This window comes from Salmo salar, chromosome 04, assembly GCF_965601325.2.
Source record: "Salmo salar chromosome 04, fSalSal1, whole genome shotgun sequence".
Classification (NCBI taxonomy): domain Eukaryota; kingdom Metazoa; phylum Chordata; class Actinopteri; order Salmoniformes; family Salmonidae; genus Salmo; species Salmo salar.
In genome coordinates this window covers 37263537-37289079 of record NC_138294.1, presented here as the reverse complement: position 1 = coordinate 37289079, position 25543 = coordinate 37263537, and the positions used below count along the sequence as shown (strand labels likewise).

At 40.0% G+C, this 25543-nt stretch overlaps 1 protein-coding gene across 2 annotated transcripts; it reads left to right on the top strand.

Annotated features, from left to right (window-relative positions):
• Positions 1–3948: 3948 nt before the first annotated feature.
• On the top strand, positions 3949–25015 carry LOC106602830 (protein NipSnap homolog 2). 2 transcript variants are annotated; one of them, XM_045716810.2, is made up of 11 exons: positions 3972–4106; positions 13229–13466; positions 18633–18772; positions 18940–18985; positions 19141–19235; positions 19556–19626; positions 19869–20009; positions 20085–20116; positions 20705–20799; positions 24316–24399; positions 24522–25015. In XM_045716810.2, exons 2-11 carry the CDS (start codon positions 13252–13254, stop codon positions 24584–24586), a joined length of 984 nt encoding a protein of 327 aa, XP_045572766.1. In that variant the 5' UTR covers positions 3972–4106; positions 13229–13251; the 3' UTR covers positions 24587–25015. The 2 variants fall into 2 exon arrangements, with proteins under 2 accessions (XP_014051212.1, XP_045572766.1); XM_014195737.3 differs by lacking the exon at positions 13229–13466 and having other exon boundaries at positions 3949–4106.
• The last annotated feature ends 528 nt before the right edge of the window (positions 25016–25543 follow it).

Genomic DNA, 25543 nt, shown 5'->3' with positions numbered 1-25543 from the left:
CACATGCTAGTCGGATTAGGAAACTCGGAAATGTCCGACTTGCTGATTCGTTGAACACGGCACGTGTATACCACTTAGCAACTTGAACATTTCAGAGTTTCCTAGTTCCGACTACCACATGAACGCAGCATAAGAACGGGTTGTCCCTCTCGCTTCATCTCTTCCTCTTTTTGGGTGGATATGAGAGGGGATGTGGATAGTATGAATAACTGGGTGAGAACAGCATTAGTGGGGGCAGCTACTGAGGCTATACCTAAGAGTTCAGGGAGGAGAAGGAGTAAAGCAGTCCCATGGTGGACGCAGGAATGTGGGGAAATGGCAAGGATTAGGAACATGGCATTTAGAGTACTGAAAAGGATGCATGACTTCCAACATCTGAGGAGGAGGGGCAGAGGGGGAGAGAGAGAACAAGAGAGGAGCATCCTGGAGTGCTGGATAGGAGGAAGGATGTAAATTATGTGCTGAAATCACCATTTACCATGCTAGAGGTAAAGAGGGTAAAGATGCAGTGTGCTATGTTATGTTGGCCCATCTAGGTGATAAGGCACTGGATAAGGTTTTGGTGTTGTACAACAGTGTGTAGGAGGAGGAGAAACTACCTGGCAGTTGAAAGGAGGCAGTAGTGGTACCAATCCGGAAGCCAGGGAAGGACCCAAAGAGGCCAACAAGCTATCGGCCAAATAACCTGTTAGGGCTAGGGGGCAGTATTGACACGGCTGGATAAAAAACATACCCGATTTAATCTGGTTACCACTCCTACCCAGTAACTAGAATATGCATATACTTATTACATATGGATAGAAAACACCCTAAAGTTTCTAAAACTGTTTGAATGGTGTCTGTGAGTATAACAGAACTCAAATGGCAGGTCAAAACCTGAGAGATTCCTTTACAGGAAGTGGCCTGTCTGACCATTTCTTGAACTTCTTTTCCATCTCTATCTTTTACTAAGGATCTCTGCTCTAACGTGACACTTCCCACGTCTTCCATAGGCGCTCAGAGCCCGGGAAAAAACAGAATGTCGTCATCCCAGCCCCAGGCTGAAACACATTATCGCCTTTCTCAAGTGGCCGATCAAGGGACTCTGGGCTTATGCGCGTGACCCGACCGCCCCCGCCTTTGTGATTTTTTCCTCTGTTTCCCGAAAAGGAGATTCCCTGTCGGAATATTATTGCTTTTCTACGAGAAAAATGGCGTAAAAATTGATTTTAAACAGCGGTTGACATGCTTCGAAGTACGGTAATGGAATATTTAGATTTTTTTTGTCACGAATTGCGCCATGCGCGCGACCCTTCTTTACCATTTCGGATAGTGTCTGGAACGCACGAACAAAACGCCGCTATTCGGATATAACGATGGATTATTTTGGACCAAACCAACATTTGTTATTGAAGTAGCAGTCCTGGGAGTGCATTCTGACGAAGACAACAAAAGGTAATCAAACTTTTATAATAGTAAATATGATTATGGTGAGTGCTAAACTTGCCGGGTGTCTAAATAGCTAGCCCGTGATGCCTGGGCTATGTACTTAGAATATTGCAAAATGTGCTTTCACCAAAAAGCTATTTTAAAATCGGACATATCGAGTGCATAGAGGAGGTCTGTATCTATAATTCTTAAAATAATTGTTATGCTTTTTGTGAACGTTTATCGTGAGTAATTTAGTAAAATGTTAGCGAATTCCCCGGAAGTATGCTAGTTCTGAACGTCACATGCTAATGTAAAAAGCTGGTTTTTGATATAAATATGAACTTGATTGAACAAAACATGCATGTATTGTATAACATAATGTCCTAGGGTTGTCATCTGATGAAGATCATCAAAGGTGAGTGCTGCATTTAGCTGTCTTCTGGGTTTTGGTGACATTATATGCTGGCTTGAAAAATGGGTGTCTGATTATTTCTGGCTTGGTACTCTGCTGACATAATCTAATGTTTTGCTTTCGTTGTAAAGCCTTTTTGAAATTGGACAGTGTGGTTAGATTAACGAGAGTCTTGTCTTTAAATAGCTGTAAAATAGTCATATGTTTGAGAAATTGAAGTAATAGGATTTTTATGGTTTTGAAAATCGCGCCACAGGCTTAAAGTGGCTGTTACGTAGGTGGGACGAATTCGTCACGCCTAGCCCAGAGAGGTTTTAACATCACATGTATGTAAGATTATGTAACGTACGATTACGGAGAGGCTAACTTACTTCCTGGAGAGCAGGGGGCTAGTATCGCCACATCAGAGTATGTTCAGGAAGGAAAAGGGAACAATGGACCCAGTGCTCTGCTTAGAAGCAGAGGTCAGGAAGGCTCAGGTGAACAAGGAGACTGTTGTAGCTGTTTTTTTTTATGTGGAGAATGCGTATATGATATGATGTGGAAGGAGGGGTTGTTAATCAAGCTTGATATTGTGGGGGTAGGAGGAAGAACGTACAACTGGATAAAGGATTTCCTGTTTGGAAGGTCTGTCTAGGTGAGGGTGGGAAAGTCACTATACCACAGGGGAGTTTGATTAGTCCTATGTTGTTCTCAATCGTGATTAATGATGTTTACTCTTAGGTACAGCCGGATATTGGGAGGTTGTTATTTGCAGGTGATGGGGCCTTATGGAAGAGAGGAAGAAATCTGCCATACATAGTCAGGAAGGTACAGGAAGCAATTGATGAGGTAGAGCGGTGGGCATTAATGTGGGGATTTGGGTTCTCTGTAGATAAAACTCAGACAGTGTTCTTTACCAGGAGGAAGGTGGGAGATGAGGTATGCTTGAGGTTATATGGGAGAAACTTGGAGATGGTGGGTTCCTTCAGGTTCCTTGGGGTAAACGTTGACACTAGACTGACCTGGGCAGAACACATCGAGAGAGTAGTGGGAAAATGTAAGAAGATGCTAAATGTCATGTGCTGTCTGACGGGGAAGGAGTGGGGGGGCTGGGCGTGCCTCATTGAGGACCATGTATGTTGCATTGATCCAATCTGTTATACACTATGGAAGTATAGTGTATGGTTCTGCAGCCCGGACATCATTGGAAAGGCTAGATGTCATACAGGGGCAAGGACTCAGAATATGTAGTGGGGTGTTTCGGACATCCCCAGTGGCTGCACTACAGGTGGAGATGGGGGATACGCCATTGCAGATTAGAAGACAGCAGCTGGCAATTCATTATTGGGTCAACCAACAGGGACATGGAGTGTCTCATTTACAGGCATGCTGGAAACATGAACGAAGACAGAACACAAACTTTGGGTGGGTGGGTAATACCAACGGTAGCTATTCCTGTAAATCCACCATGGCTAGGGTGTTGATCCATCTGATTAGTTCAAGAGATGTCTGGATACTGTGCATCAGGATTTTGTGGCCATTTTTTAAATGTGTCCTTTATTTAACTAGGCAAGTCAATTAAGAACAAATTCTTATTTTCAATGACAGCCTAGGAACAGTGGGTTAACTACCTTGTTCAGGGGCAGAACAACAGATTTTTACCATGTCAGCTCGGGGATCCGATCTAGCAACCTTTCGGTTACTGGCCCAACACGCTAACCGTTAGGCTACCTGCCACCCCATTTACACAGATGGTTCAAAAGATCCAAGGACAGGACGTACTGGGTCAGCATTTGCAGTGCAGGAATGTGGTGTGAAAATCAGGAAATGTGATAAGAAAGCATCCAACAGGAAAGAGTGATTATTGCCAGGAAACAGAGACCGTGGAGCATGAATTGCTAGTGTGGGCAGAACCATAGGGAAAGAGAGAGGCTTAGATCTAGTATGAGGGAGAAGGGGATACAGGAAATTAGTTCAAAGAGTATATTGAGTAGAACGTTATTAGATATAGTCTCAAATATTGTGTTATATTTTTTAAGAGCAACAGGGCTGGCAAGTAGGATTTAGTTTCTCCCTGTCGCCGGCCCACACTCCAGTACAGTAGGTGACGGTAATGCACCATAACGTTGGATGCCACCGCCGATAAACACCACCGAAGAAGAAGAAGAAGTCTTCCGGTTATAGCAAGTATTCAATCAAGCCAGAGAAAGATGGCGAACCGAGTCCTTCAGAAGGTGGGCAACGGCCTAAAACAGACGAGAAACGGAGTCCAGAGGAACGGACAAGTCATACTTACAATCAGGTTAGTTGGATATTTCTATGAGAAAAGTAAGTTTGAAAGAGAATATGTATTTGATCGTTAACAACTCTTTACACTTCCCACTAATCCAGTGCTATAGTGCTAACTTTGTTAGCTAGCTATCTAACTTTAACGGAAACTGTTTACATTTTAAGAATTAAACGGAAGCAAACGGAACGAAACAGGAGGGACCTACCTTAATTTACCCAATAGAAACTCTCGTTTTCGTTGCAAAACGTTTTCCGTTTGGAGGAAGCAGCTTCTGTTGCAAAAAGTTTTGCAACAGAATTGGCGTAATGATTACACCTGAATGACGTTGGAATGCGAAGGAAAGCCAGTTAACTAAAAGGCTAAGGTAGGAGCTTAACACTTAAAGGTTGTTCATGACTTGGTAGGACATTTCTACAAAACTATTGCAAATAACTTGCAACGTATCGACACTTTTAAATGTGTTTTGCACAGTTTATATATAATACTTGTCCTATCGTTGCAAATCAGTGCACATGATAGCAATTTGCAGAACATTTGCCCGTGGAATTGCACTGCAGGTTAGTTGGCTGCGTATTAGTACATTTGTAGGATACAAGGGAAGTTCAATTAACATCTCTTTCAAGGTCATAAAAAGTGTTGGGGAACGTTACTTTTAAAAGCAACTCACTAGTTTACGTTACTGGCATTGAAAGTAACGTTAGTCGTCATTACTTTGCGTTACCAAAAACAGAAAACCCTCTGAAAATGCCAAGTAGAGGGTGCACACTACCTTAGAATGACTTGTCTACTTAGTACCATAGGTGTGGACTCGAGTCACATGACTTAGACTCGCACGTTTGATGACTTGAGGCTCTGGTCCAAACACTTAAAAGACGCACCTTATCCCCTCAAATTAAGTGGACACTTCTGATGACGTCTCATGACATCTGAGGAGTATACCACTTGCAGGGCGAGGGAGGGAGGAATGAATTATTATTATTTTATTTTTTAATTAACAAATATCAACAAGCAAAAGAGGAATAGTCACATGCAAACAAGCATACATACAAACTATTTACATTGCCAAGAATCCTAAACAAACAAATCATATTCATTAATAATACAAGTTTTAATTACCTTTTTGTTTTGCATTTTAGTTAAAGTAGTGCCATATTGTTTAAATTCATTTATAAAGTGAAAAAAGTAACGTTTTGAGTTAGACCATTTGCATTTGTGAATATGAAATGTACCTTATATTAGCAGTTGAATTAAATATACTCATCTTTATCTATGTCAGAATTTCTGAAATAAATCATATCAAAACTATATAGTAGAACCAGTCTTATTTTTTATTTTATTTTTTTTTTGTAGCAAAATTCTGTATGTCAATCCAAAAAATTGTACTATAAATACAGGCAAAAAACAAATGCAAAATGGTCTCCTTCTCCATTCCGCAGAAATCACATTTATAGTCAATATTCAGCTTGGATCTTTCCAAAACATGTTTCACAGGATAAATTCTATCTAACAATTTAAATGAAACTTCCTTTACCTTTTTACTGATACAATATTTCCTCATTCAGTAACTGACCAACCAAAATAATTGTATTCTCCAACCAGTTACAAAAAAAGAGACTTATTTTTAAATCGCATATCTTTGTTGTTCCATAGAAAGTATCTGTGAGGGGAAAGTGTTTTATACCCTTACAATATCAAACCCTTCAGCTTTGGACAATAAAACCCAACTGTGTAACCAAATATCTCTCAGCAACCAGAGGTTCAATTTCTTCTGTTTTCTCAATAATGGGGTAAGTTTAATTCACTTTTTTTTTCATCCTTGCATATAAAAATTCCAAGATAAGTAACCTTATCTTTAACTGGGATACCATATACTTCCTGTAAAACACAATCCTTGAGTGGAAATAAGACTGACTTATTGATATTAATTGTCAAACCCGAAAACGAAGGAAAAGTCTTCAATACAGGAAACTCCTTTTAGAAACCTCATTCCTGTCTTTAAAAATATGGTTGTATCATCAGCCAGTTGACATAGCACTTGGCAATGAATTTAAGCTGAAACACCTTGAAAATTCCCTTTCTTGATATGAAGAGCCATCCATTTGAGTAACAAATAAAAATGAACTAATGCCACAGCCAATATCAAATCTTTGGGATGTCCCGTGAGCTAATTTTACAGAGCTAGTACAGCCACTATATAAAGTTTGGACTGCTTTCCCCAAAAAAAGTCACCAAACCCCCAAAAACGTATTGCTTTGAACATAAACTCATGTTCTACAGTGTCAAAAGCTTTATAAAAAATCAACAAACATAAGAAAACTATCATCAAGGATGTCATTATAGTCAATCATATCTAAGATCAACCTGATATTATTACTAATGTGTCGACCATGCATAAAACCAGATTGTTCTTCATCAATTATAGGATGCAAGCCTTGTTTCAACCTCTTAGCAAATACAAGGGCAAATAATTTCCCATCGTTATTCAACAGGCTAATGGGTCTCCAGTTGTCTATATAAAGACTATCCTTATTAGGTTTAATTACACCTTGCTTTAAGGAAGCCGATAACTCCCCTTTTTCTGTTGATTCTTGAAACATAGCAAGAATGAAAGGAATCAATTTATCATTGAATGCTTTATAAAACTCGCTTATTAAACCATAATTTCCAGGGGACCTATTGTCCTTAAGGCTTTTAATACAGTCTTCTATCTCAATATCAGATAAATCATCACAAAAATTCCTGAAATCATTATCTTCTTAGCAATGTTTGCTACATTGTCTAAGAAAAGATCCATATTGGAAGTTGGCTGGGCTGATGTATACAGATTCTGATAAAACTGGGCAACATGCTGAGAGATTTCTTTTGGATTTTCATTGGGAGTATTATTAATTATTACTTTACATATGGAATTCTTTTCGCCTGCCCTTTTTTCTAAATTAAAGAAATATTTTGTATTTTTCTTTCCCTCTTCCATTCATTTTTGTCTTGATCTGTATCCTCATAGATAGTCTAACTGCATTTGTAATGATGATAGCTCCAGTAATTCCTGATTACAGGCACAATTCCAGTATTTATCAATAATTCCTGCTACATCCTTCTTAAATACTTAATTATCTAGTAAAGTCTTGTTCATTTTCCAGTAACCTTTACAATTTTTTTTGTTGACAAACCATGCATATTTATCTTTGAGATCCCTTTGTGGTCTGTTAAAATCGATGGTTCAATCGAGACTGTATTGTCAGCCATATCTTCAGAAATCAATATGAGATTGTACAAATAAATCTTTGGTACTCCATGTAAACAAAGTCTTATCTGGGTTCTTATGTCTCCAAATATATAGAACATATAACTTAGACATATATTCCTTATCTCACAAACAGAATTGCTATCCTTAGGAGGCCATCTATCTAGACTATCATGTAATACTGTATTAAAATCTCTACCCCATATTACTTTGTCCAATGGAAATTTAGACATAATTTTACTTATTTTCCTCTCACTGTCTCTAAATAAAAGTTACTTGACTTGTTATTGGAAGCATAAGTATTTACAACAATGAATTGAATGTGGTTGACATCTACCAATAGTATAATCCATCTCCCTGATGACTCAATATCACCCTTAAAGTTGCCTTTTAAAATAGCGACACCTGCTGACCGATTTGTACCAAATATCATTCCCCCACTGACACTTCCAAAACGCAGTATCTGTGGAACAGGCATGAGTTTCTTGAATTAAATAAAAGTTGGCACTCTTACAATACAAAAATAAAGATTTCCTTTTCAAAATATTATGGATTCCCCTGGCATTAATAGAAAAAACAGAAATGGACATTTACTATCACAGTGACTATATGAAGAATATTAAACTTGTATATGTTCACATGAATCAGGTTCTCACAAAAAGAAAAGTTCTTACTAGTTGCAAATAAAAACAGTCCTTTGCACCACGCAAGTGGTTGACCTAAATTGTATATATATATATATATATTACGCACACAATTGCAAATAACATTGTACCGTAGATTGGTAAAATGGTTTTTACTTCCTCAGCATTGAAATCAATCGCTTTCTTCAGGTTAACAATACTGATAGTGTTCTTTTTCACCAAATTCGTGATGTCATCTGCGCTCTCTTTGATTTTAGCCGTGAGGTTGCGGACGATGTTGTCCTGTAGCTGGCTCATTGATGGTTCACTTCTCAGCTTCTTTGGAAGTTGCTCCTTGGTTGGGGTATTCGGGTATGAATCACATTCACCCCCCTTTTTTACACTGCAAGCATATGAGTGAGTTTCAACAATGCCTCTTTTCTCCTTGGAAGTTTCCACATCCATTATCTCAGCAACAGTTTGGTCATGTCCTGATTCCATGCTACTAGCTATGAAGACGTTAGCAGGGTAACTTAACTACACACGCTGAAACTTTTCGATAGCTAGCTTGTTTGTTGGAAATCATCAAATATATTTCACTGGTTTGATTAATTACAAAATTATTCAAAAAAGCTACATTGTATGGTTAGTTATCATTTTTTTGTGAAAAAACTAATTCCAACTAATTGCAACTGCAGCCTAAAACGATCAACTTTGTGAGAAAACCCTAAAATTGTTCCTCAGCTAGAAATGTTACACTCTCATGTCGCCATCTTGAGCCCCCCCAGGAATGATTTTTAAATGGACCACCTTTGGCTGGAAAGTCGTCACTCGTTCATCCCGCGATTGTTTTCAGCCACCGGTAGCTTGTGGGTGCTTTATAAGCCCTACAGTCAATTATGAGTGCATGTCTACTTATATTTAATATATCATTATTAATATATACCTACTGTAAGTTAGCTAATTCATTTGCTAGCTATCAAACTTTAGCCTGCCTAGCTGGGACTTCTGAAGAAGGAAAATGTTTTTTATTTCTACATTTTCCAAAAGATAACCAAACAAAAACATTTGTTTTTACTTACACTTGTATGTTGACTTCTCCATTTGATAAGTTTTCATGGACTTTTCTTAGCGGATGTACAATTGAATTGAATTATGGGGAGTTTCAGGCCCCGGAGTGAACATAATTGTACACTTGCAAAGCCGACTAAAAACGAGGGCTGAGGAGCTTACGTTGCAATCTTCCCTTGCTTGGCTAATCATTTGGACCACCCTCCAAGATGGCGGTGGGGATTCCCCCAAGGGCATAAGATGAGGGTAAGTGGACGAGGGTGTCTTTTAATTGTTTGGACCGCAGCCTGACTTGGTATAAAATAACTTGAGACTTGACTTCGACTTGGAGACTCTGGACTCAACTTTGATTTGAGACTGACGACTTGAAATGATCTGTCCTGTTTTGTCACTCATTTTGTGGCAAAGAGTCTCCGTGGATTAGGCTACTCTCACTCAGCCACAGACAGTATCACAATTGCAAACAACTGATTGGCTCGTGAAACACACACACTGCCCTCTGATTGGACCAACTGTCAGTCAACACAGGTCGAGTGGGCTAGCGCAGTGAGAAGGTTTTGGAGTGTGAAATTGAATGGAACTCCCTTCCATATTGCTCAAATGAACAGCAAACCTGGTTTCAAAAAACAGATAAAGCATCACCTCACGGCACAACGCCTCTCCCCTATTTGACCTAAGTTGTTAGTGTATGTATTCATATGTAGGCTACGTGTGCCATTTTTAAATTAATGTAGTTATGTCCTTGAGCTGTTCTTGTCTAATAATGTTCTGTATTATGTCATGTTTGGTGTGGACCTTGCGCAACAGCTAATGGGGATCCTAATAAAATACCAAGTAGGGTCTGAATACTTAAGTAAATGTGTATTCTCAGTTTTGTATTTGTAATACATTTGCAAACATTTCTAAAAACCTGCTTTTGCTTTGTCATTATGGGGTATTGTGTGTATGTATGTGTGTGTATATATATTAATCCACTTTAGAATAAGGCTGTAACGTGAAGGGGGTCTTTTAGTGGAATATCTACATAGGCGTACAGAGGCCCATTATCAGCAGCCATCGCTCCTGCGTTCCAACTGCACGTTGTGCTAGCTAATCCAAGTTTATCATTTTAAAAAGCTAATTGATCATTAGAAACCCCTTTTGCAATTATGTTAGCACAGCTGAAAACTGTTATTCTCATTAAAGAAGCAATAAAACTGACCGTATCTGGAGCATCAGCATTTGTGGGTTCGATTTACATGCTCAAAATGGCCAGAAACAAATAACTTTCTTCTGAAACTCGTCAGTCTATACGGTCAGTACGGGAAGAGGGGAAAAAAAAAAAAGAAAAAAAATTATGAAATGTATGCATTCACTACTGTAAGTCGCTCTGGATAAGAGCGTCTGCTAAATGACTAAAATGTAAAATGTATTTAAAATGAACAATTTGCTTATTTGGAAAAGTAACTGAGATTTACAAAAAAGTAAACGTGTTAAGTTGTTACCACAAAGTAATCTGAGTAATCTAAAGCGTACTCCAACACTGGTCATAAATACATGAATACTGTTTTGTTAGTTGCACATGTGTTCATAACTATGTTCAATGACATTAACAAATATATTTAACCAAAGAGTTCATCTGTGTCGTTTTCAATGGAAGCATAGTGGTCAGGACAAGCACGGAGGTTGACAGAGCCAAGCACGAGCTAGCAGGATCCTATTGGCATGTTCTAGCATATATTTCCATTAGGGAAAGTACCCGTGTGCAATAACTCAATTCGCCCTGCACTCCCTGTAAACAATACCATTTTTTTTGTGGTTTTTCTTTGGCCAATGGTCTTGTCTACAAAACTTTGTGCACTCTGTATGTTACAACTGTATTGAGATCAGGCTTTTCTTCTGTGAGAAAATCAGCAGAATGTGGGCCCAGTTCCATCTCATTACATACACTCCCACTGCCGGCCACTGGGCGTCCTCTCCTCACCATAATTGGTGGGGTATGGAATTTCCAACCAAATGCTTCAGATTTATATATCTGGTGAAACATCTGGCTCCTTGTTCGATCTGTGATATTGTGTACTGTACTTCCTCTATGAAGTTGTCAGACAGTCAACTTTGTGGATATGGGCTAACGTTACTGTAGTGGCTTTAAACAATGTCCCAACACTAACTAGGCCACTTCTATAGATTCATTAACAGGGTATGTTCCAATGTGTTTTCCATGTATCCAAGTAAAGGCAAACCACTTTTGGTGATTTCTGGTATCATAAATCTATCACAGCATGTTTTTGGACTCATTCAGCAGTTTTTAGCAGATGTAAGTAGAACACCATTGGAAATTAATGTTGAAAGTTCAATTTTATATTTCTGATATCTGAAAATAATATTTACATCACTGGTTAGGAAGAGTTTAAGACAGTCATCTAAATTCGAGAATATTGGCTGGAGATTCTGAGGCTTCTGAAACGGGGCAGAAACAAATCAGTTGCTTTGTTATGTAACTTCAACAAATCACGACCCGGCATTGGATATCAACGCTGACAATGGTTGGCTGTTAATTAGGTGATAGTTTGACTCTCAAATCGGTGTATTGGTTTGCGCAGAGTTCGCACAAGGGGCTTGAGGTACTTGAATTTAGCACTCAAATACAAGTACTTTAATACCTTGAAACAGACATTTTCTCAAGTTAGTATTTTGATTTAAAATGAGAGAACAGATAATTATACAATGTGTTACTTTGAGAAAAAAAAACTGCCTGGAAATATTTTTTCTCACTCGTGTTTCGTGCTCGGTTTGCCAAGCGAGCTCGCTCATTCCACCCACACTGCCACTCAGACAGGCACAGAACTGAGGCACCGCCAAGCGTCACATCGACACCTAAAATGCCAGGAAAATGTAGATTCAATTCTGCCTGGCATGAAATTGATGTTTATGAATGGGTTTTCCAGACTCAACCAACCCACACTGTGCAAGGTGCAAAAAAAATGTCAGACTTTGATGTTTTAAGCATGGGTGAATTGGCCCTGAAGAGCCACATGAAGGGGGAAAGGCAAAGCTGCAGCCCGGACTGGCGCCAGTTCTACGTTGTGACTTTTTCTCCAACAACCTCCAGAGCTTCAGCACAACCAAACCAACCGGTCAAGAAACATTTCGAGCATGAATTAGAATGAACTACTAGCTAACGTAAGCAAACCAGAGTTTACCAACTTAAGCTTGTTAGTTAGCTAGATAGTTAGTTCTCTTAGCTAAGGGAGCTGACATTAAAATATTTGTTAGAAAACTATCACTTTTATCTTTCCCTACAGGGCAGGTGATCTGGGATAGTGAGTGTGTTGAATGATTTGGATGAAATGATGCTAGCCAGCAAACGTTAGCCAACTTGGCTAAAATAGCTAGCTAGCTAACTAACATTGAGTAGTCAGGTTGCTAACATTTAGCCAGCTAGCTATCTTGCAGACTCGACCACTGTTAATTTTTGGTTACAGAACAGTAACATTTCCCACGAAAGCCAGGCAAGATCTGCTAAGTTATAAACTAGGCATCATCATTCAGCACCATTGTTGTTGAAAGTAGTTTTACAGCTTCACCTAATGGCAAACTATAATGTTAGACATTTACTAAACATATCATGAAACCATGGTTTTAATTACTATTGTACTATATATGTATGTCTGTTCAATGATAATATAGCTACATGCATGAAGGGGATGTGAAAATACATGCAATATGTAGCATAGGCTATGGGTTTAAAGGTTGAAGATTAAATGTAGGAGGTAGTTGGATATACACTGTGTACAAAAAATTAAGGACACCTTCCTAAAATTGAGTTGTACCACCATACCCCGTTCAAAGGCACTTAAATATTTTGTCTTGCCCATTCACCCTCTGAATGACTGACACACACTTCATTTTTCAATTGTCTCAAGGCTTAAAAGTCCTTCTTTAATCTGTCTTCTCCCCTTCAACACTAATTTGAAATGGATTGAACAAATTACTTCAATAAGGGACCATAGTTTTCACCTGGTCAGTTTGTCATGGGAAGTGTAGGTGTCCTTAATGTTTTGTACACTCAGTGTAAAGGGATAGTCCATTACATATACAACCTAACATGAGCTGAATTTGATTGTTTTCTAAGGTGTTGTGGATGTCTTTTCAGAAAGAACGACACACCACGGTAACACCAAGTTAATAATTGCTATTTGTTTTCTTCCTTTCAGAGTCCTCCACCTGAGACCTCTTCATGGGTCTGAAACAAGGATTCATGGCGCGCAGAGATCCTATGGACAATGAAGAGTTTCGTCTCCCACTTCTGCAAAAGTGCAGAGGACAATGCCACAATTTTCCCCTTTGTTTCCAGACATTGCTATTGTCAAGTCAAATGCCTATGGGGAGAAGATGGCCTACATGCACCTTACTTTCGGCACCACCTGCTGGACAAGTTGCAGGAGAACGAGGGTAAATTGCTGCTTTTTGATGAATCGCTGAACAAACAACTTCAGCTCAAGCAAATGGATGTCCATGAAGGTTTTAGACCCCACAACCAACAAGGTTACCCCACACTACCTGAACTCCTCCTTCATGGGACATGGCACAGCTAAGGACTGTCTTTCTCACTTCAGAGTTGACAGAAACTTAACATGTCTCACCTCCTACAAATTTTGATGGATTGACCAAATGTTTATCACATCTGTCCTTCCAGAAGCCACAGACAGAGGGCTAATTGCCTTTGGAACATGTTCCTTGCACAGTGTTCACAATGTGTTTCGAAATATATTTGACTTCATAGACTGGGACATAGAAGGCATCTTGCAGGGACGTGATGTGTCAATCGCAGGTTCCTCAGTTTAACCTAAAACGTTTTGTGGACATCGCTGTGTAGAAAACAGTGGTTGCAACTTGAGCCTTAGAGGTTTTGTCAAACCTAAACATTTGTACAAACAATTTGAAAGCAACAAATCCTACAGAACACCAAATGGTCCTTTTTGTTTGATAAATTCCTTCTTTATATCCAGAAAAACTCAGTTTCGCTGGCACGCTTCAGTCAATAATCCACTCGGTTTCCTTCCTTCAAAATGCATACAAAATGAATCCCAAACGTTACCAATAAACTTATCCAAACAAGTCAATCAACGTTTATAATCAATCCTTAGGCACCCTAATACGCAAATAAACAATACAATTTAAGACGGAGAATCGTTATTGTCTTTACCGGAGATAAACAAAAAGAACGTGCTGTCTCGGCCATGCGCTTGGAAACACTACTGCCAAAATGGGAGCCACTAGAAAAACTACGTCTCCCTCATTTTTCCAAAAACCAGCCTGAAACTTTTTCTAAAGACTGACATCTAGTGGAAGCCCTAGGAACTGCAATTGGATGATTTCGCCCAATTATAAAAGCGCCAGGCATTATATGCATATCCTAGCTTCTGGGCCTGAGTAGCAGGCAGTTTACTTTGGGCGCGCTTTTCATTCGGACGTCAAATACCTCCCCCTATCCCAAAGAAGTTAATCTGAAGCAAAAAGGATGTTTAATTCCACTCAATTTTATGTGGTGAACATGTGAGCCTGTGTAATGTAACACAAACTGTCCGCATTGGGTAAATTGGTGTGATAGAAAATAATTAAAGGACCCCCCCCCCCCAGACAAAGTTGCCGAGCCTATTTCGATCATTCTAGAGTGGAAATGCTTGTTTAGGTGCCACCTCCGGAGAATGACGCAGACTACTTGTAGATTAGTTGGTTGGTTGTTGAGCAACAAAACCGACGCATGCACAACTTTGGGGCAAAACTGTGTTGGCATGTGAAACTATATTTGGTCTCAATGTTTATTGAAAACCATGTATACATTTGCACAATGAGCACTTGTGGTCTCTGAAATACATCTTTACAGTTGTTGGTTATCTAGCTAGCAAATTTGAGCCATATTAGCATTGACATGAAATCAATCAAAACACCTCAAAACAAGAGATGGTATTAAGAACCAGATAAAACGAGCCACCTACAATTCCCCACATGGAAGCTTCTTGTACTTGTTGCTACAGTAGCTATCTGACTGTTCAGAATGATAACAGCTTCCAGCCCCATCAACATGTTTGTCTCATTTTTCGTGACATTGTCAGCCAACCCATCTATAGTGCCTTTAGAAAGTCTTCACACCCCTTGACTTTTTTCTCATTTTGTACTTACAAAGTGGGATTAAAATGGATTTAAATGGAAAATAAAACACACATATATTTACTTAATTTATTTATTGATTAGATAAGTATTCAACCCCCTGAGTCAATACACGTTAGAATCACCTTAGCGATTACAGCTGTGAGTCTTTCTGGTTAAGTCTCTAAGAACTTTGCAAACCTGGATTGTACAATATTTTCCCTTTTTTTAAAAAAAATTATTTTAATTCTGCAAGCTCTGTTAATTTTGTCGTTGATCATTGCTAGACAGCCATTTTCAAGTCTTGTCATAGATTTTCAAGTCAATTTAAGCCAAAACTGTAACTAGGCCACTGGAACATTCAGTCTCGTCTTGGTAAGTGACTTGTGTATATTTGGACCTTGCGTTTTTAGGCTATTGTCCTGCTGAAAGGTGGATTTGTCTGTTGGAAAGCAGACTGAACCAGGTTTCCCTCTAGGATTTTGCCTGTGCTTAGATCTATTCCTTTATATATTCCCTAGACCTCGCTAACCTCTTTATTTGTGTGGATATCGACTGACCTTTTCCAAAATGGCGTCTACTACTTTCCGCCATATGGTGAAACTGACTTTTTCCAGATTTGCAGCTACCCTATTCAGAGACTACGGTGAATGTTTCATCCCATGTAGGAGCTTCACCTATTTTTGCACAGTTCTGGGATAATATTGACTAGCCAAATAAAGAAACCCTTGAATGAGTAGGTGCATCCAAACTTTTGACTGGTACTGTGTGTGTGTGTGTATATATATATATATATATATATATATATATATATATATATATATTAATTACACACACAGTATCAGTCATAAGTTTGGAGACACCTACTCGTTCCAAGGTTTTTATTTATTTTTTACTATTTTCTACATTGTAGAATAATAGTGAAGACATCAAAGCTATGAAATAAAACACATGGAATCATGTAGTAACCAAAAAAGTGTTAAACAAATCAAAATAGATGGAAAATCTGTTTTTTCTTTCATTATGGGGTATTGTGTGTGGATTGAGGGGAAAACAATTTTAATACATTTTATAACAGGGCTGTGACGTAACAAAATGCGGAAAGTCAAGGGGTCGGAATACTTTCCAAATGCACTGTGTAAAGTATCATCCTAAAGCTGTATAGCACTTGCATTCAATCATCAATCTGCAAGACCCATGGTTAGATGACTTAGCTCGTTGTCTTTTGTAGGGAGGTGGGGATTTAGCTGATTAGGGGAGGGAGGAAGAGAGGGAGATTTGTGCAGCCGTCTTCATCGACTTGGCCAAGGCTTTCGACTCTGTCAATCACCACATTCTTATCGGCAGACTCAAGAGCCTTGGTTTCTCAAATGACTGCCTCGCCTGGTTCACCAACTACTTCTCAGATCGAGTTCAGTGTGTCAAATCGGAGGGCCTGTTGTCCGGACCTCTGGCAGTCTCTATGGGGGTGCCACAGGGTTAAATTCTTGGGCCGACTCTTTTTCTCTGTCTATATTAATGATGTCGCTTTTGCTGTGGGTGATTCCTTGATCCACCTCTACGCAGACAACACCATATCTGGCCCTTCGTTGGACACTGTGTTAACTAACCTCCAAACGAGCTTCAATGCCATACAACTCTCCTTCCGTGGCTTCCAACTGCTCTTAATTAAACGCTAGTAAAACTAAATGCATGCTCTTCAACCGATCGCCGTCCTCGCCCTCCCAACTAACATCACTACTCTGGCCGGTTCTGACTTGAAATATGTGGACAACTACAAATACCTAGGTGTCTGGTTAGACTGTAAACTCTCCTTCCAGACTCCTATTAAGCATCTCCAATCCGAAATTAAATCTAGAATCAGCTTCCTATTTCGCAACAAAGCCTCCTTCACTCACGCTGCCAAACATACCCTCGTAAAACTGACTATCCTACCGATCCTCGACTTCGGCAATGTAATTTACAAAATAGCCTCCAACACTCTACTCAGCAAAATGGATGCAGTGCCATCCGTTTTGCCACCCCATATACCACCCACCGCGATTTATATGCACTTGTTGGCTGGCCCTCGCTACATATTCGTCGCCAGACCCACTGGCTCCAGGTCATCTATAAGTCTTTGGTAGGTAAAGTCCCGCCTCATCTCAGCTCACTGGTCACCATAACAACACCCACCCGTAGCATGCGCTCCAGCAGGTATATCTCTCTGGTCACCCCCAAAGCCAATTCCTCCTTTGGCTGTCTCTCTTTCCAGTTCTCTGCTGCCAATGACTGGAACGAACTACAAAAATCTCTGAAACTGGAAACGCTTATCTTCCTCACTAGCTTTAAGCACCAGCTGTCAGAGCAGCTCACAGATCACTGCACCTGTACATAGCCCATCTATAATTTAGCCCAAACAACTACCCCTTCCCCTACTGTATTTATTTTATTTTGCACCCCATTATCTCTATTTCTACTTTGCACTTTCTTCTACTACAAATCTATTCCAGTGTTTTACTTGCTATATTGTATTTACTTTGCCACCATGGACTTTTTTGCTTATACCTCCCTTATCTCCATTCATTTGCGCACATCGTACATAGACTTATTTTTCTACTGTATTATTGACTGTATATTTGTTTTACTCCCTGTGTTGTTGTATGTTGTCGAACTGCTTTATCTTGGCCAGGTCGCAATTGTAAATGAGAACTTGTTCTCAACTTGTCTACCTGGTTAAATAAAGGTGAAATAAAACATTTTTTTTTAAATGGTGTGGGGTGGCATTTCTTTGGGGGGCCGCACAGCCCTCCATGTGCTCGCCAGAGGTAGCCTGACTGCCATTAGGTACCGAGATGAGATCCTCAGACCCCTTGTGAGACAATATGCTGGTGCGGTTGGCACTGGTTTCCTCATAATGCAAGACAATACTAGACCTCGTGTGGCTGGAGTGTGTCAGCAGTTCCTGCAAGAGGAAGGCATTGATGCTATGGACTGGCCCGCCCGTTCCCCAGACCTGAGTCCAATTGAGCACATCTGGGACATCATGTCTCGCTCCATCCACCAACGCCACGTTGCACCACAGACTGTCCAGGAGTTGGCGGATGCTTTAGTCCAGGTCTGGGAGGAGATCCCTCAGGAGACCATCTGCCACCTCATCAGGAGCATGCCCAGGCGTTGTGGTCATATAGGCACGTGGAGGCCACACACACTACTGAGCCTCATTTTGACTTGTTTTAAGGACATTACATCAGTTGGATCAGCCCGTAGTGTGGTTTTCCACTTTAATTTTGAGTGTGACTCCAAATCCAGACCTCCATGGGTTGATAAATTGGATTTCCATTGATTATGTTTGTGATTTTGTTGTCAACATCCCTTTATTTTTTTTAGATATATATAAAATAATTTCTTAGTGAGACCATCCTGGATAAGTAAAGGTTAAATAAAAATAAATGATGGTGTCCTAATGCTGTCTCACGTCTTGTCCAGGAGTCTATCAGCGTCCACCAATAGGAACCGTGAGGACAGCTGGTTCAAGTCTCTGTTCGTCAGGAAGGTCGACCCCAGAAAGGATGCCCACTCTCAACTACTGGCTAAGAAGGAAGACACCAACCTCTACAAAATACAGTGTAGGTTCTCTCACACACACTCAAGGGTTTGGTTGTGACGCCTGTGAGTCTACATTACAATGGCCTCGTGTTTTTTTTAAACATAGATTAAAAGGTGTCAGACTTTTTCCCCAGGCCACTGTCGCACTCTGTTACATGCTGGATTACCTCTTTCTCTTCTCTTACAGTTCACAATGTCAAGCCCGAGTGCCTTGATGCTTACAACAAACTTTGGTAATGTACACCTACCTCCAATCAAACACTCAAACAGCAGCATTGTTAGACAATGGAGAGTAAATGCTTTCGAAGATGTGTGTAAAAAGATTAGTACAGCGTCACCAAGATTCTGAATGATTATTTAATTTTTGTTTTGTTATGCGTGTCCTCAGTGAGGAGGTGCTGCCCTCCATCAACGCTGACTCTCACTACCCCTGTGAGCTGATTGGCACCTGGAACACATGGTATGGAGAGCAGGACCAGGCAGGTAAGGACACACTCATATACATGCACACACACACACACTCTCACCTGGTAGCCTAGTGGTTATAGCATTGGGCTAGTAACTGAAAGGTTGCTGGATCGAATCCCTGAGTTGACAAGGTAAAAATCTGTAGTTCTGCCCCTGAACAAGACAGTTAACCACTGTTCCCCAGGCGCCAAAGACGTGGATGTCGATTAAGGCAGTCCCCCGCACCTCTCTGATTCAGAGGGGTTGGGTTAAATGCAGAAGACACATTTCAGCTGAAGGCATTCAGTTGTACAACTGACTAGGTATCCCCTTTCCCTCCTCTCTCTGTGTTGCAGTTCACCTGTGGCGATATCGGGGAGGCTACCCAGCCCTGACAGAGGTCATGAACAAACTCCGGCAGAATAAGGTTAGTAGGAAAGTTGGCTCACAAATGTCGCTATGTAGGGTTTCTATAATGAAAAGTAAGAAATTCCTGCGTAGTACTTGCAATACCTTAGTCTACTTATTACTTTGAAAGAAGCATTCTGTAGGAATTTCATCTTTTGAATCATGTTAGGTATGCATTACAACAAACCTGCATATGCCTCCTACCACATTTGGGAGTGCATTTCCTTTCCAGTTCTTGAACCACTACTTGTGGTTTTGTAGGAGTTCATGGAGTACAGGAATGAGCGGGGGAAGATGTTGCTGTCTCGTCGTAACCAGCTGCTCCTGGAGTTCAGCTTCTGGAACGAGCCCAACCCCCGCCCAGGACCCAACATCTATGAGCTCCGCTCATACCAACTCAGGGTTAGACTGACTCTCTCTCTCTCTCTCTCTCTCTCTCTCTCTGTCTCTCTGTCTAATCCTCCTCTCTTCTTTCAGCCTGGAACTATGATTGAGTGGGGAAACTACTGGTAAGGCAGTTTTTCTTATTTTTCTGTAGGATTTGCATAAATATCCTCCTTTTTAATTTGTCACTTTTCTTAGACACTGATAGAGACAACGTCACTTGGTTCCTTCTATCATGTAGTTGATACACCTGTTCGGTACCTCTGATCTGCACTTCCGTTTCATGACGTCTTGAGCATGACTGAAAATGGACAAGGGATTGTTATGTGAAATACAATTATTCGATATGGCGACTATAAGTAGAATATGGCTGCTGTAATTTGTCTATTCAAACCACTGTTTGACAGAATTGAAATGACAGAACAACAATGTCAAATCCTTATACATGGGGGACTGAACAGCGATGCAGGAAATTGGATGATTGGAACATTGCATTGATCGAAACATGAAATCGATAACTCAATGGTGAAATCGTTTAATTTTTTTGACGTTTAAAAAAATCTGTAGTGTGTTCAGCAGAAGGTATCCGTATTCTCTCTGTGCTCTGTTGTAGTTATTTAATAAAGCACTGGATGAACAACTGCTGTCATAAGGCTGCTTGATTGGTTGCTGTGTGTCATGTGGCATCAGCGTGTGTTCCGTGTGTACTGCAGGGCTCGGGCCATAGAGTTCCGGCAGCAGAACAGTGAGGCTGTGGGAGGGTTCTTCTCGCAGATCGGCAGCCTCTACATGGTACATCACCTCTGGGGTAAGACGAGACAACCACAAGGATCAAATCAAATTTTATTGGTCACATAACCTCTCTAGGGTCGGCGGGACGAAATCGTCCCACCTACGTAACAGCCAGTGGAATCCTGTGGCGCGTTATTCAAATACCTTAGAAATGCTATTACTTCAATTTCTCAAACATATGACTATTTTACACCATTTTAAAGACAAGACTCTCGTTAATCTAACCACACTGTCCGATTTCAAAAAGGCTTTACAACGAAAGCAAAACATTAGATTGTCAGCAGAGTACCCAGCCAGAAATAATCAGACACCCATTTTTCAAGCTAGCATATAATGTCACAAAAACCCAGAAGACCGCTAAATGCAGCACTAACCTTTGATGATCTTCATCAGATGACACACCTAGGACATTATGTTATACAATACATGCATGTTTTGTTCAATCAAGTTCATATTTATATCAAAAACCAGCTTTTTACATTAGCATGTGACGTTCAGAACTAGCTAACTTCCGGTGAATTTACAAAAAATTTACTAAATTACTCACGATAAACGTTCACAAAAAGCATAACAATTATTTTAAGAATTATAGATGCAGAACTCCTCTATGCACTCGATATGTCCGATTTTAAAATAGCTTTTCGGTGAAAGCACATTTTGCAATATTCTCAGTAGATAGCCCGGCATCACAGGGCTAGCTATTTAGACACCCAGCAAGTTTAGCACTCACCAAAGTCTGATTTACTATAAGAAAAATGTTATTACCTTTGGTGTTCTTCGTCAGAATGCACTCCCAGGACTTCTACTTCAATAACAAATGTTGGTTTGGTCCCAAATAATCCATTGTTATATCCAAATAGCGGTGTTTTGTTCGTGCGTTCAAGACACTATCCGAATGGTAAAGAAGCGTGACGAGCATGGCGCATTTCGTGACAAAAAATGTCTAAATATTCCATTACCGTACTTCGAAGCATGTCAACCGCTGTTTAAAATCAATTTTTATGCCATTTTTCTCGTAAAAAAGCATTAATATTCCGACCGGGAATCTGCGTTTAGGTAAAAAGACGAAAGAAAATAAAGCACGGGGTCGACTCGTGCACGCGCCTAAGCCCATTGTCCTCTGATCGGCCACTTGCCAAACGCGCAAATGTGTTTCAGCCTGGGGCTGCCTCGATATCATTCAGCTTTTTCCCGGGCTCTGAGAGCCTATGGGAGCCGTAGGAAGTGTCACGTTACAGCAAAGATCCTCAGTCTTCAATAAACAGAGACAAGAAGAACAAGATCTTATCAGAGGGCACTTCTGTAAGGAATCTTCTCAGGTTTTTGCCTGCCATATGAGTTCTGTTATACTCACAGACACCATTCAAACAGTTTTAGAAACTTTAGGGTGTTTTCTATCCAAAGCCAATAATTATATGCATATTCTAGTTACTGGGCAGGAGTAGTAACCAGATTAAATCGGGTACGTTTTTTATCCGGCCGTGTCAATACTGCCCCCTACCCCCAACAGGATAAAATACACTTTCAAAGTTCTTGACATTTTCCATATTGACTAACCATGTCTTAAAGTAATGATGGACTGTCGTTTCTCTTTGCTTATTTGAGCTGTTCTTGCCATAATATGGACTTGGTCTTTTACCAAATAGGGCTATCTTCTGTAATCAAATGTTATTGGTCACATACACGTGTTTAACAGATGTTATTGCGGGTGTAGCAAAATGTTTGTGTTTCTAGTTCCGACAGTGCAGTAACATCTAACAATTACACAACATATACCCAATACATCTAACAATTACACAACATATACCCAATACACACAAATCTAAGTGAAGGAATGGAATATATAAATATTTGGACGAGCAATGTCAGAGCAGCATAGACTAAGATACAGTAGAATAGTATAGGATGCAGTATATACATCTGAGATGAGTAATACATAGATTAAGATACAGTATATGCATATGAGATGAGTAATACATAGACTAAGATACAGTAGGATATAATATAGTATATACATATGAGTAATACAGACTAAGATACAGTGGAATAGAATACAGTGTGTATATATATATGGGATGGATAATACATAGACTGATACAGTAGAATAGGATAGAATACAGCATATACATATGAGATGAGTAATACATAGACTGATACAGTAGAATAGAATACACAGACTGAGATACAGTATATACATATGAGATGAGTAATGCAAGATATGTAAACATTATTAAAGTGACTAGTGTTCCATTTATTAAAGTGGCCAATTATTTCAAGACTGTGTATAAAGACTGTCTGTGCTAGAGATGGCTATTTAACAGTTGTATGGCCTTCAGATGACCCCTCTCTATCACCTCTACAGTTTATTTAGTGAGTTGCTTGAAGTACTTGAATTTGTCACTGAAATTCAAGTACTGGAATACCTTGAAAATAAGACATATTCTCAAGTTGGTACTTTAAAAGTACTTGAATTAAAATGAGAGGAACATTTTATAAAAATGTATTGGTCTTGCTAATTATTTTCCAGGCAGACTACCGATTTTAATGTATTTATTCCCCCCCACATATTTCACGCTGTGGTTGCTGGGCAGACTTGCTCATTCCACCCACACTGCCACTCAGACAGGTACAGAACTGACTGATTAGGCACTGCCAAATGCCGGGAAACTGTAGATTCCAACCTACCTTGTGTGTATGGAACATTTCTGGGATCTTTTATTTCAGCTCATGAAACATGGGTCCAACACTTTTTATATTTTTGTTCAGTATAGTTTACCCACTTTTTTTTACCACTACATCACTGGACTCAACCAACCCACACCGTGTGAGGTACAAAAAATGCGTCACACTTTGACATTGCGAGCATGGGTGAATCGGCCCAGAAGAGCCACATGAAGGGGGGAAGACGCAACGCTGCATCTGACGCTAGTTCTACATTGACTTTTTCTCTGCAACAAACTCGAGATTTTTTTGCCAATCGCCTCATTCACGGGGCGCCCGCGATGGCGGCAGCCTGCTCCTGCCATTCTGGGAGCCGTTCACGTGCCGTTTTCCTCACATAAATGTAACTTAAGTCTTTGACTTGCCACTGTCAGTACGAACCCTAATTTAGGGCAGGGTTTCATAATCCTGGGGTCCCAAAGGGGTGCACTTTCTATATTTTTTGTCTTAACTTTTTTTGCCATACCTTATTCAAATAATCAATTCATCATCAATACTTTTTAATAAGTGGAATCGGGTGTGTAGTACTAGAGCAAAAACTATGATGTCCACCCCTTTGGGTCCCCAGGACCAGAATTAACTAACACTGGGTGACATGGAAATTTACATGGGACACATTTTGTACCAACTCAGTTATTATAGTTTCACTCTGGTGTCTCGTTTTGAATTTGCTGTATTTTGTTGAGTTGTACATATACTGTACGTACTCAACAAAATACAGTATCAACAAAATAATGAATCAACTATACAGCATGGACATTTTTTTTAGTGACTTTGATATGAATGCTTTCTGTGTATTGTCTGTTTCTAGCCTACAAAGACCTCCAGTCGAGAGAAGACACCAGGAACGCAGCTTGGCAACATGAAGGCTGGGATGAGGTTGTCTATTACACAGGTCAGTTGGCTCTTTTTCTGTGTATCTCACTCGCTCTCTGTCCATTCCTCGAGTGAAATATATATGAAGCGCTGAAAGTGTAATATGTTTAAGTGACCCTCTTCATTCCACTCCTCTGTCAGTTCCGCTGATCCAGCACATGGAGTCCAGAATAATGATCCCCATGAAGACCTCCCCTCTGAAGTAACCCCTGCCAGCACCCAGGGGAGATCTCGACTACCAAGCCCACCACCACACTGATATGTAGACAACGTAACTGACCAACAGTGTGCTCTCACTGTACTTCCAGGAGTTTCGGCAATGACATCAACATGCTTGACACTTCTGCTTTCACTATGATATCTTTTTTTCTTGTCTTTCCTGTGTCGGCATCAAATGTCTTATTTCGGTTAAAAACGGTCAAAATGACATGCGTACAGAATGTAGATAGTAGGGCTCTAACCAGACTTGGAAATTTTATCATCATTAATTGTAAATGACTAGCTGGACTGTGACTCTCCCATACTGCTAGACAGGGGGACGGGATAGGAATGGTTTCTCAATGTATTACATGTGAAATCCAGTGCTTTATTAAGAGTAGTTGTACATATTGAATTAAACTTCTGATGAAAGATAAGTCTCTCTCAAACTCTTTGCTATGCAGATCTTCATTCAAATGGGAGAGGAATAAAGCTGTGGTCTTGGTAAATAACTTAACAAAACAGACCTTAAACCAGGGCTCTACAACCCTCTTCCTGGAGAGCTAAAGTCCTGTAGGTTTTCGTGCCAACCATAATCTAGCGCACCTGATTTTAATAATTAGCTGGTTGATAAGCTGAAGCAGATTAGTTACAACTTGGGTTGGAGTGGAAATTTACAGGAGGGTAGCGCTCCAGGAACATTGTTGGAGAGCCCTGCCTTAAACCATAATATTAATTTATTTAAGTATTATAAAAAGAGAAATATAACCTTCATTTTGACAGGAAAGTCATACTGAGGCTTGGGTCTCTTACAGATGAGTCCTGCATAAATGCATCAAACATGTACAATTACAAAACCTATTAAGAAAAACAGACTTAACATAAGCCTCCCTCCAATCATTACTGTGAACTGACCAAAGGTGTTATCCAAGCCTGAGACCGGGTTTGGCAATTTGTAAGTCTAA

Bases quoted from the DNA above. Each gene is read 5' to 3' on its own strand.
- LOC106602830 (XM_045716810.2), top strand. From the start codon at position 13,252: ATGGGTCTGAAACAAGGATTCATGGCGCGCAGAGATCCTATGGACAAT. The intron at 20,010-20,084 runs GTTAGACTGACT...CTCTTCTTTCAG, and splicing joins TCCGCTCATACCAACTCAGG to CCTGGAACTATGATTGAGTG. The intron at 20,117-20,704 runs GTAAGGCAGTTT...TGTGTACTGCAG, and splicing joins ATTGAGTGGGGAAACTACTG to GGCTCGGGCCATAGAGTTCC.